A 13,488-nucleotide genomic window follows, 5' to 3' on the forward strand; every position below is an offset into this window, starting at 1 on the left:
CTCATAAACTTTGATTCTTTTTTCATTTCGTCAAATGTTTTTTAGATTCTGAGCTGAGCGATGAATGTTTGGATTTTACAATTATGTGTGTTTTTTAATTTTTTAATTACTTGACTTCTGTCTGTGTACACTATAAGTAGTCGAAATAATGCTTGGATTTTCAACTTCGGTACCTTGTTCGATGGGAAAGTGAATCTAATTGATGCATTGGGGAGGTCAAAAATTTCTCAGTAGTTTTCAAAAGCGCCGAGAAAAACGAAAAAAAAATTAAGGAAAACCGGGAACTTTTACGCAAAATCAGTTTTCGATAAAATCGATTTTGGTTTTTGGTGTAACTCTGAAACAAATAATAGATACAAGAAATTTTCACTGAATGTTTACATTAGCAATTTTTATCAACCATAAAACTTTCAAAATATTTTAACTTGTTTTGAGCTGTTTCCAATTGGTTTTACAATGGTGTTTATTTTATATTTTTTTTTATATCCTGTATACAAAATTTCTACCAGAAAGTGTGCTTCGATTTCAACATATAGTATCTTATCTTTTAGCAAATTGGATCGAGATGGTACTTTAGAGAGGTCATTTTTCAATTTTCTCAATAGTTATTAAATGCCACGGGAAAAACCACCGAAAAATTACGAAAAACGCTAAAAATGGGATTTTAATTTCTAACGCTTTGTTTATCACCATAGAAATGAATAAAAAAATAAAATATTATAATATTAATTCAATTTGATAAAATAAATAATAACAATATAAAATATCCAGAGACTAACAAACCGTCTCCGCTCAGAATCTTGTTTTTTATACAATGATATTATATCATTGAATTCAAGTCTAATACAATCCATTATACAATGACTCACTTGTAATCTACTGTACAGCAGAGCGACATCTGCTTTTTTTTAGTTTTTTTTCTATAAATGTCAATAAAATGTTATTCATTGGGTAAAAAAACTTAAAAATGTATTACAAGTCTTTTAACATATTGTTACAATGATAGATAAAAAAATATTAAAAATACATAGTCACAATTTTTTATAAGCATTGAAAGTTCGACTTTTGACCAAAGGCGTAAAAATCATGATTATATTTTGAGTGAGAAATTCATAACCATTTTTCTTTTTAAGTTTAAGGTTTTAAATTTGAATACAAAATTCCTCATAAATTTTTATGAGCGATGGGAACGAAACCCCCCACGAAATCCCTAAAAATAGTATTGTATTAACTATTAACTATTATGTATGATATATTATAGGATCTATTTTTTTCATTTATATATTCCTGGTGCCCAGCATACTTTTTGACAACAAAATGTTGTTGCTTTAAGCTTTTACGTATTATGTTACAATTTAGGCAGCTTAGTCATAAGTAGGGCTCGGATTTATATGTAAATACATATTTTCTCTGCGACATGATAAACTAATTTCGGCAAGTGATAAATATGTTTCACAATATTTTTGATAAAATGAGCTATATTTGATTTTACATATTTTTACATATTTTGTCATAAATACATGTTTTTACATATTTCACAATTATTCAATTTTTTCTCACATATATATATATACAATAATACTGTTTTAATGTCTTTTCTTCAGATTTAGAATAATTGAAAGGTTATCATGACTATATATTATATCGACGATCTTTTGAATTCGAAAATTTAAAAGTGCAGGTTATTATTAATTGCAATCAAGATAATTAGACAACTATAGATAAATATGCATTTTTTATTACATTTTATTTTATTATTAATTATTATTAAGATTTTATGACAATATCGGCGATCTTTTGGATTTGAAAATTTAAAAATTATTGTTAATTAATGTTTGTAATCAATATAATTAGATAAATATACATTTTTTATTACATTTTATTATATTATTAATTTTTTTTTTTCGATAATACATATTTTGAATTTTTTAACACATATTTATGTACATATTTCTATTGTATAAATACATACTTTGGTTATATAAATACATAAAAATCCGAGCCCTAGTCATAAGTATAGAGACAATTTTGGGCCCTCCTCATCCCCAATAAAATATTTCTGGATTCACCACTAGTACATGGTATTACATTATAAATATATGGCTATTACTTTTTATTAAAAAATAATAAGTTTTTCTTATTTTTTTTTTATTGTAAAATATTGAGGCATTGGCCTTAAAAATGGCGATAGTATATAAATATTTAATAATATTACGCTGGATTTATTTTCCTTTACTCGGCGCACTACGCAGAACAAACAACTGCACTGACTCATGATAGGTCGGTAGGATAACAGATAACTGATAAGTAATTTGCTTACTAACACATAGTAGTTTTCGAGAGGGGGAGTGCCTAAATAGTAAATACTAAATACTTAGGTACACTAAAAATAAAACCCATATTTCCTTAAATCATTGAAAACCGTTCACAGTAAATTTGAAAACAAGTTCATATTATTATTACCATATCCATATCACTAAATCATTTACCACAAGTCTAAATTATTATGAACTGAGAGTCCGTCTGAGACTATTTATGTGCCCCATAAGACAAGACGTGTCTAGGGCACACCCTGCATACCCTATGACTGGTATTGTCAGACAGTCAGAGAGAGTAAGTTGTATGCAACTAGCTACTAGTGTACTGAACTGTTATCGCCACGAAATTTAATAAGGCGGGAAAATAATTATAAATTATCAATTATACAACCTCTTTGAGGTTTTGATCAATTCTCCTATCAGCTCATTTCCCGCCCTTACTTGTGTATTCTTTGTAACCACTTACTATACCTAACTAGTGAATTAGTGAATATAGATTACAGCCTACAGAATTGAAAATACTCTAGACGAAAAGTATAAACTAGTCTTTAGTATTTAGTATTCTACTACTTACTATAGAAAATAGAAATCTAGTTGGTCTACTCTTAAACGAAATACCATATTCCAGCGGTCAATAAATACATTTTAACTAGAAGGTAAGTAACTTTATAATTATTTAATCGTACTTCTTTATCGTGTATTAAATCCAATCGTTCAGTACAACACAGGCGACGAACGTGTTCCATTACCTATTGTGCTTCCAAATCGTATCTAATTTTAAAACTCGAAATTTCGTTGATTATAAAATTATAATTATATAAATAATTGATTGCTTATGTTTTTGATAATAATACCAATTGGCAATTACCATAATCTTATTCCGTCTGGCGCTTAGTTTAATCCCGATGTGAATTAACAACACTCGCACTATTCGGACGAAATACATATTTTTGCCAATTCTAAACTGTAAATATTTGTGTGTAGGTAGATACTAAAAAATAGCTGTTTCAAATACATAGGTAGGTATGTGTGTATTTACAATAATTTTTTTTTTACACCAGTAATATTTGATAATATATTTTGTTGATTTTAAATATGACAAAATTATTTTTTAATAGTACCTATATAATGAATTAATGCTTTTTAATTGATGTATTGAGCATTTCGTTAAATTTCTTTATTGTCAACTTCCTATTATAACTTGGAATACTAAATTGAACGAATTTGGTAGATACCTATCACTGATTATTAATAACATTGTAAATAAATTAATAATTTTTAATTCACTGTATTTGAGGCTCATTCTTAATTGATGGTCATTAACTAAAATTTATTTATTTTTCAACTATAATCAAGCGATGTGTTTTAATAATATGCTGTTATCAATGTAAACTATTTAACGCAACAAAATATTGACCCAATATTTACTACCCTTACTTTAAATTCTGAGCTGAGCAATAAATGTATCAATTTAATTTTTTTTGTTTAAAGGCATTTTAGTATAAAAAAAAAAAAAATGAATCTAGGTAGATATGTGAAAATAAATTATGCCTTATCAATAACATTTTACAAAATTTACCTACTAGTCACCACAATAATATAGGTATAACCACATTTTTTCAATTGAAAGAATAGTTTACCTATTTAATTTTTTTAAAAATATGGAAATAAGCTAATCAAATTAACAAATGGGTGTAACGATAATATTGTATTTTTAAATATTGAAGATTATTGACAAAAATATTATGATTTTGATCATTACGTTGATATTAAATAACTGTTATAATTAATTTAATCTTATGGTGTAATTGTTCATTGTGAAGAAAATACAGAGTGGAATATGTCCAAATACCTGTTTAAAATTTTGAATTATGGATGTAAAAATTATACATAAAATTATGTAAAAATTATGGATTGTTTTTAAAATTATCATAATTATTTCTATGTTATGTTCATTCAGGAAATCATTCATTAAAAAAATGGAGTATGAAAAAATGTTAACAAAGGGTGCGTTAAAGTCGATCATGAACAATGAAGATGTTAAAGATCCAGTCATGCAAGTTCTTGGTGTAAGGAAAATTACTGCTGCAGGAGCAAATGAAAGATATCGCTTACTTATTTCTGATGGCCATAATTTAAATTCTTTTGCCATGTTGGCTACTCAGTTGAATGGCATGGTTTCTTCAGGAGAAATTAATGAATTTTCCATCCTACAGATAAAACGTCATATAATCAGTAGCTTGACTGACCGTTCAAAAGGAAGTAAGCAAGTTATGATCCTTATAGATTTAGCAGTTATGGTACCTGGTGATGTAGTGGGTTCAAAAATTGGTGATCCTAAACCAATAATTGATAATTCTGGTCAAATAGTGGAAAATGGCGCTTCTGCTTCAGTTGATTCTACACCCCAGTCTAATTCTTTGGCCAAATCACATTCTGTCCAATCAAGTGTTATAAATAATGGTCTTCAGCGAGATATTGATGTTAGCAATATTCATCCTATTAATTCTCTAAGCCCATATCAAAATAAATGGACAATCAGAGCTAGAGTTGTAAACAAAGCTCCAGTTCGTACTTGGAATAATCAAAGAGGCGAAGGTAAACTTTTTAGCATGGATTTACTTGATGAGAGTGGCGAGATTCGTGCAACTGCCTTTAATAGTGAATGTGACAAATTCTTTGATATGATTGAAGTAAATAAAGTATACTTTATAACTCGCGGCGCAATTAAAACAGCAAATAAAAAGTTTTCAAATCTGAATAATGATTACGAGCTTACTCTTTCTGGTGAAACACAAATATTTCCATGTCACGACTTTGATGATTCTCAAATGCCCGCTCTGAAATTTAATTTTGTTCCATTGAGTCAAGTGAAAGACGTTGATGTTGATGGTATAGTAGATGTCATAGGAGTTTGTCAAACTGCAGGAGAATTAACTATGTTAATGTCGAAGACTACAAGAAAGGAATTAAAAAAAAGAGATGTGACTATAGTCGACCAGTCTTTGAGTTCAGTGACTATTACTTTGTGGGATACTCAAGCAGAAGATTTTGATGGATCATTGCAACCTGTAATTGCTATAAAAGGAAGCAGAATCAGAGAATTCATGGGTAGCAAATCATTGTCACTTTTAGGATCAACTGTAATGCAAATAAATCCAGACATAGACGAAGCACATCGCTTAAGGGGTTGGTATGATTCACTTCCTTCAAATGCAGAATTCACTAGTATTTCAGCTCGTTCTGATGTTGGAGCTAATAATCAATTTCTTACAATTAAAGGAGCCCAACTTGCTCAACTTGGTAGCGGGGATAAAGCTGATTATTATAGTATGTACTCACATTTGATTTTTGTGAAATCCGAATCTGCCCTGTATAAAGCGTGTCCAAAACCAGATTGTCAAAAAAAAGTTATCGATCGAAATGACGGAACATATCGTTGTGAAAAGTGTAATGATGAAACAGAAAATTTCAAGTATAGATTGATGCTCTCGGCACAATTGAGTGACTCGACTGGAAACCAGTGGGTAACCATGTTTCAGGAAACCGCTGAAAGTCTTTTGGGAACTACTAGTGCGGAATTGGGAAGGTTGATGGAAGAGTCTAAGGAAGAATATAGTGATGTTTTTCAAAATCAAATGTTTAAATTGTTTGATATTAGAGCTAGAGCAAAAATGGAGACATACAACAATGAGACTAGGTTAAAAGTAACATTATTCAGTATAAAACCAATTGATTATAAGGTAGCTTCTACAAAATTGATTGCTACCATTAAAAGATTGAGTGGTATTACAACATCGGTTATGTAAAAACTAATATTGTAGTGTATTTTTTTTTTTAGTTAATTAAGTTTAGAGATTAACACAATAAATATTATATACTTGTATTTATTATAATTTTATCTTTTTATTGTTTAAATAAGTTCATTTTTAATATCACAACATTTATGGAATTGTTTACTAATTAATTTTAATAGTAAACACAGTTTAATATAAATTGTATTATATATAACTTATAAAAATAAAAAAAGCCTCTTTCATATCATTTTAGTTTGGTGCAAATTTATTTAAAAAAAAAAAAAAAAAAATGACAGAATAGATATTAAAATATTAAATTAAATTAAATGATTTTGACTCATTTAATACTAAACACTAGCCCAACAAATTGTTCATAATGCAATGTGACTACTCCATCTTGATCGGTATCGAATTGGCGGAATGCTGTAGTTAGATTCTGAAAAATTAAAATTAAATAATAAATATCTGTTTTGTAAACTCTTACTAATATATAAAATTACAATTTCTATCAATTCATGTTTTGACTACAGTCTACAAGTAATAATAAAATAGTTTTTGACAAACTATTAAATATTGAAATATATCACAATTTTATTTAACAATACAGTAAAGATATGTAGATGCCTTTATATGTAAGGTCTTCAAAATTGTGTGATTATATAAATTATTTAAGGTCAAATTTTGTAATAACATTTTTTATTTAAGATATCTTAGGAAAATTATCAATTGTTAAATCAAGAAGTTAGTACAATAAGATTACTAAATACATGGCTTCTATTTTATATTGAGTTATATTAGTTAGTAGGAATTATTCTTTTTATAAAGAGTAACTTTTAAAATAATTGAAACAACAATTTAATTTTAATATGCATTACTTACATTAAGCATGATGCAACATTGTATAAAATCATCAAAAAGTACAGTCCCTTTTCCAATTCTATCAAATTTTTGCAACATTGTAGTAACAGTAGCATCATTTAAATTGTATCCAAATGTTTGTAATGCAGCTCGAAGTTCATTTTTGTCTATATTTCCTGAATTATCTTTATCAAAAGAACGGAAGCAATTTTGCCAATCTACAATATATTTCCATAATGCACCAAAATCTTCAAATGTTATAGTGCCTTTATTTGACTTGTCAAACATGTCTATAAATAATTAAATAAATGTAATTAAAGAATTAAAATATACTATACAGATGCAGTACGACTTGATTTAATCACTATTATTTATTTATTTGATTAAATGCACCTACAGAATTTTGGGACTGGCCGTAATAAAAAAATTAAATTAAGCTTTTACAATCTTGTTTTGTTTGTAAGGCTAACGCCATGTCCTACGTAAATCTGGAGAGTCCGATGGGTGTTCTCACAGAGGTTGATATGGGGGATAGATCCCCCAAGGTTATTTATTTTCTTACATATTAGTAATACACGTTTTGTCTACTTTTGATATGTGTTAGTGTTTTCAATAATGACTAGTTATTATTTGTAGTTTTTTTTTTGTTATATTATGTGACATCATTTTTGGCTGGTTATTTACAATTTGTTATCATAATGGTTTTTGTCTTTTTTCAATTAAAAAATTATAATTCACAATTGTGTTTTGTTCAAATTGAATTTAACATGAAATGAATTATTAAAATAAATTATTTATACGGGTTCATAACATTGTTTTATAGTTTATTTAAAAAGTACAATACAAATGACTTGAAAAGATTATTTGATATTATCAACTACCTATCATCATTTTAATATTTATTATTATAATACGGGAGTTGTGATACAAAACGTACCGGCTTTTTTTGTAACCATTTTTATTGTAATATCCTGAGAACGCCTCTGTTCACGAAGGACACGGCTTAATGTTAAAGTAAGGCAATAATTTTTAAGAATGCTTAGCTGGTACCTTTCTAGGATTTAAGGATTATATTAACTCTCGGTTAAACTTGATGGTTATAATATTAACTGGAGTTCCTTTAACAGTTTAACTGGTACTTATAGTATTAACTGACGGTTAAATCATACTATCAGTTAAAGTTAATTGAAAAACTGCCCCAAGATACCTTCAGTAAGAATTATTAGGTACTAATTATTCACGATTTGTTCTCTTAATACTTGACCAATCCTTTTATAAGATGGGTAAGTGTATATCCAAGAGAGTGATTAGAACCATCTTATAACTTCTATTTATATGTCATTAAGTTAGCTGTACTTTTTCTAATTAATGCCTTAATTGAGTTCTACTTATATTAAGGAGAAGGCCCGAGTCAAAGGACAGTATGAGACTTACTACATAATCATCAATGATAAATGGTATTCAATGATTCAATTGTCCGATGTAGTCATTTAGTAATTAATTGTCCTTATAAGTTAAATTCAGGGTCAAACTGGGAATAAAAATTGGCCCCAGTAATACTGAAAATTCAGCACAATTTTGGGGTAATAATAAAATATTCATAAATCATAAGTTATCGGCCCAAATTTTCGACAGGCCCAGGCTTGGATCATCCACCCGCCAGTCCACCCCTGGTTCTACTATATATTTTTTAATTACAATTATCATCCACAAATTATCATTATAATTGTATTTGTATTTTAAATTTAAAACATTTTTTGACTTACTCATCATTAAACGAACCGTCTCCGGGTTGAAAGGTGTCCATGTGCCATTGGATAGTGCAGTTTGTAATTCGTTAGCTGTAATGGAACCACTTTGGTCTTTATCTAATCTTTAATAATAAGGAAATATTTAAATATATAACTGAATTAGATTTAATAATTATTTGATGTATTTTACTTCTGGAACATTTCCATCAGGTATGCAGGAGGAGGCATTCCACTTTGAGGTTGAGCCATTCTGAAACCCAATGTTTAGTTTTGTAATACTTTTATTTATTTAAAAACTCACACGTATGAAATGAATAAACGTCAATAAATAAATCGTAAGCCAATAACATTAAACAATTATTAAGCGAGTACAACAACAATTTAATAAGTAATAACTGAAGTCTGAAATACTACGAACACTGAATAACAATTTAGTTTCATTAGATTTCTTATCTACAATTCTACGTGACTATACATACGAGTGTATGACACAATGTAAACAAAGTAGGAATAAAATAATAAACATAATAATGATAACATATAAAAAAATAAATTAACAACAAAATGATCTGATAAATATTATCATTTACCGTGCAACTTGCAAGTTGGCTGGCGCATGCGCTATGCCTCTGTCATTAATGTGATAAGCTGCGCCGTTCTAAAAATGGAAAGTTCAGCGTCCACTCTCCACAGATTTATTTATTTTATTAGCTAGAAAACAATCAACAATTATGTGACAGTAGTGGGAAGTTGGAATGCCAATGGATGTGTCGTGGTGAGGTAATAAATTTCCCTGAAGAGACTATTATGTACGATTATTATTATTTATTCTTGTGACGAAATTAGATCCAATGTCCATTATTAGGTCACTGGGTCATTTTGTAAACTATAGTTGAAATGACTAAAACTATGATGTGTTTAAATTGGTTTTGTTATTTTGGATGTCATACAGGCCGGAGTGGATATTCTACCATCGGCGGTCATTCCAGGTCATGTGTCGACGTCATGGATAATAAGTCCAGCATACAAGTAGAATTAGATACGTGTGAAAACTGTTCTAAATTGTCTATGGACGAGGATGATGATAAAACTGCAGCTATGGTGTCACAAGCAGAGATTTGGCAGGAAGATAAAAAATTCACAGTATATTAAATTATTTTATATAAAAAAATGACATAGTCATTATAGTGTATAGTATTTAGTTCTGCAAAATTTAATTCCATATGTTTTTAGGTGTATAAAATTGTAATTTGGTCACGGAATGAATCTTGGCATGTATTTAGGCGTTATAATGAGTTCTATAAACTTAGTGAAGTATTAAAGAAACAGGTAAAATTGAAGTTTTAATTTTTAATTTTAGTTAATTTATTAATTTAAAGTTTTTATTTCGTAGGTACCAGACTCAAACTTAAAAATTCCAGGTAAGAAATTGTTTTGTAACAACATGGATCCCTCATTCATTGCCTCTCGCCGGGAAGGTCTTGATCAATTTGTACATCATTTAATGCATCAAAACAATTTACTAAACATGTAAGCTTGACTAATTATTAGTTTGTATTATATTATGAAATTATATTCACAATCAAAATATCTAAAAGCTATTAAGAGAAAACAAAGAATTTATAAATTATTTAATGAATGAACTGAACTTTTTTTTCTTGGTGCTCTACTATTATTAAAATTTGAAATTATTAAATAAACTTTCATAATAGATTGTGCATGTTGATACTAAACATTAGTGGTGCATATTTATCTGCAATGGTGCAGTCACACTCATTAATAGTCAGTCCTGTAAAGTACTTAAGTAAAAATATTTGAGTAAAAGTATTCAAATACTTTTTTAAGTATTGAAATAACTTTTTAAATACTTTCAGCATGAATTATTTTGATTAGTATTTGTATTAAATACTTTTTGGTATTGAATACTTTGGTTTTTTATTTTGAACATTTTATTTTTATTCAAAATAATTGGTTGGAAAAATATTGTCAACTACAATAATAGAATAATAGTTTTATTTAATATTCTGTATGTCTGTGTTAGCTGAAGCCTGAAGGTTTGTGAAAACCAGATTTCTGAAAATAGTTATTGAATAACAATTTTCCCTTTAAACTATTAGCTAACTATTAGACGACCTACAACCTATATGTTTATATTACGATAGTTAGAAACCCACTTTAAAAACCAAAAGTATTTGAAAAGTATTCCAAATATTTTTCAAAGTATTTGAGTAGTATTTGAAATACTATACAATTAAAGTATTTGAGTAGTATCTTAAATACTTAAAAAAAAATGTATTTGAGTATTTACTCAATTACTTTTTAAAAGTATTCTTTACAGGACTGTTAATAGTGAAAATAGTTAACTAGATAAAAAAAAAAAATGATATGATATTAATGAATTAATGACTAACAATAAATACTAATTATTTGAAATCAAAAGCTCAAAATATATTAAATATTTTATTTCCGTATGCATGGTCAATTTATGTGACACACAAATTGACTATGCATGTGGATATTTTAGACATTTTAGAAGTATGCTTAAAATAATATAACTACATAATTTTAAATAAGAATTAGTTATAAAATTAATCATTCAAAACTTTTTCAACGAATATGTATTATTCTATATATTTTACATCATTATAAATCAGAAAGCCAAATAAAAAATAAATTATTTCTAAAAATCCTAAAAATTGTATCCAATTATAATGTTATCTAGAAACACCAGTTATTATCAATTTAATTTAGGGCCCATATTACAATAGTTGAACTCCGGTTAAACCACCGAATTCGGTCGGTAAAATCAGTGGTTCAAGCGTAACCGAGGTTTAAACTATGATTGTAAAACGGGCCCTTAATCATTTATCTGATTTCTTTTTTAATAATACTTTTTGATTACACATGAATACATACGAGTATACAACATAATAGTACCATCTCATATTCAATTGCTGTCTTTATGTTTTATTCATGTAATATTAAAATTAAAATAAGTATTATAAGATAATTTGTAATAGATATTGTTATTCATTATTTGTGGCAATTTTATTTGAGTATTTTTATATTATATTAACACTAATATATTTAATAGATGTATGTATTGGCAAATCAATCTATGGCAAATGTGTTGTATGCTATCTACAAAAGAAAACTATGTGATGTCCTCTACCAATTTGTTTTCTGTTTAAGCTACTTTAAATTCATTAACCCAGCACCAAGCAAGTTCAATAATTTCATATAATATGCTTAATCCACTATTATTATTTTTTATTTTAATCCACTTACATAGAAAATGGATTTTATAGATACCTTACCAGTAGCATTTAATTTTGTACAACAAACATTTCGATTTGGTAATAATTCATGGTTTGTTAAAAACTTGTTAGAAACAAGTTTCATTATTAAAAATAATTTTCCAGTATAATTCATACATATTACTCATTATGAAAAATCATAGAAAAAAAATTTTTCAACAATTACCAAAGACCAAATACTTTCTAATATATGAATAAATACTATACAAATGTAAAGAATTAGTTTATAATATGGGAGAAAAGGTAGATATTGGTACTACGTATAGACAGCATATAACCTCAACTTCCTACAACCTTATACCTCTAACTGTATATAGCATATGACATGTGTGCCCAATCTATTCATCAATAATTTGCAGTAATCATGCTCTAGGACCTATAAGGTTTAGGTATAACGTTTAACTTATAAATATTTTGTTTATTTTTCTATAAAACAAATCAATAATAATTGATCTTTTTAAGCGAATGTCAGTGCAATATTTGTTTACTCTCAGACCCATGTGCAACATTCAATAAAACACAATCATATAAAATCTTTTTTATGTTTTTTGAGTAATCATAAAGTAAAATCTTACTCTACAAAAATTATAGATGATAATATTTTTGAGGGTTTGAGTGTTTATTAGTTTTATATTTTATTATTTTTTGGTTTTAAGACTGTAATATTTATACAAATTGATACTTTCACGCTCAAAATTATTATTCTTTATAATTTTTGTAATGGTTGATTTTACTCTTCGATTACTCAAAAACCTACATAAATATGTTTTTGCGTAATAGTGTTTTTTCTATGTTTTGCGTCGGCCAAAGAGAGAGAATAAATAGTGCTCTGATATCCTCACAATATTATGGTTAATTTATCCTATGGTTTATCTTATAGAAAAAAACACCTACTTTACTATGTTTTAAAGTTAATAATAGTAAAAAATTTTTGAATTTTAAAGAAGTGAAGTCCGCATATTTTTTAACTTGGATACTAAAGTTAAAGAACCAGACAGACCAAATCTTCTTAAATGCTCTGGTACAATAAATTTAGGACCTTCAGAAAGACCATCGTAAGTTATATAATTATTATAATCAATAATAAGTTATAAGCAATAAATATTTATTGAAAATACATATTAGACTGACAAACAAATCCATTACATAATATTAAAATAAAGCTTTTTTTTATTAATTAATTTATGATTGTTCAACTAAGTCAATATGTTCTAATGGTAACAATAAAGTTGTTTATTAATTAGTAATTACATAATATCTGTCAGTATGTGATACAGGGTTGTATTTGAACATTTTGTACCCTGGGGCAACATATTCCCCCCCCCCCCCCCCCAGAAAAAAATGTTATTTCCTAAAATGTAAGGTAACTATTATTTTGGGTTATAATTTATAACTCACAAATGTGGTTAGATTTTGAAATTATTTTTTTTTTTGGAAACTTGTTTTT

The 13,488-nt window shown here is 27.4% G+C and overlaps 3 protein-coding genes across 6 annotated transcripts in view; 2 read left to right on the forward strand and 1 right to left on the reverse strand.

The window, feature by feature from the left end:
• Positions 1 to 2,797: 2,797 nt before the first annotated feature.
• On the forward strand, positions 2,798 to 6,365 carry LOC100165189 (replication protein A 70 kDa DNA-binding subunit). The gene is made up of 2 exons (XM_001951028.5): positions 2,798 to 2,974; positions 4,279 to 6,365. The coding sequence occupies exon 2, from the start codon at positions 4,298 to 4,300 to the stop codon at positions 6,125 to 6,127; it is 1,830 nt and encodes a 609-aa protein (XP_001951063.1). The 5' UTR covers positions 2,798 to 2,974; positions 4,279 to 4,297; the 3' UTR covers positions 6,128 to 6,365.
• Positions 6,205 to 9,181, reverse strand: LOC100163108 (programmed cell death protein 6-like). Its single transcript, NM_001293356.1, is given in 4 exon segments — positions 6,205 to 6,551; positions 6,995 to 7,263; positions 8,740 to 8,846; positions 8,915 to 9,181. Coding segments are annotated over 4 exon segments (534 nt in total). The 5' UTR covers positions 8,974 to 9,181; the 3' UTR covers positions 6,205 to 6,452.
• A 165-nt stretch (positions 9,182 to 9,346) lies between these two features.
• The window catches only part of LOC100163770 (serine/threonine-protein kinase Sgk2), a 7,817-nt gene continuing 3,675 nt past the window's right edge, over positions 9,347 to 13,488 (forward strand). For 2 of the 4 annotated variants that reach the window (XM_016805996.2, XM_008186744.3), the window contains exons 1-5: positions 9,347 to 9,504; positions 9,677 to 9,867; positions 9,958 to 10,053; positions 10,118 to 10,254; positions 12,986 to 13,096. In XM_016805996.2, coding sequence (XP_016661485.1) covers positions 9,730 to 9,867; positions 9,958 to 10,053; positions 10,118 to 10,254; positions 12,986 to 13,096 — 482 coding nt within the window. In that variant the 5' untranslated portion in view covers positions 9,347 to 9,504; positions 9,677 to 9,729. Of the gene's footprint in view, positions 9,534 to 9,676; positions 9,868 to 9,957; positions 10,054 to 10,117; positions 10,255 to 12,985; positions 13,097 to 13,488 lie in introns of all 4 variants that reach the window. The other 2 variants (XM_016805997.2, XM_016805998.2) reach the window with 2 other exon arrangements.

This window comes from Acyrthosiphon pisum, chromosome A1 (genome assembly GCF_005508785.2).
Source record: "Acyrthosiphon pisum isolate AL4f chromosome A1, pea_aphid_22Mar2018_4r6ur, whole genome shotgun sequence".
NCBI classification, from domain to species: Eukaryota; Metazoa; Arthropoda; class Insecta; order Hemiptera; family Aphididae; genus Acyrthosiphon; species Acyrthosiphon pisum.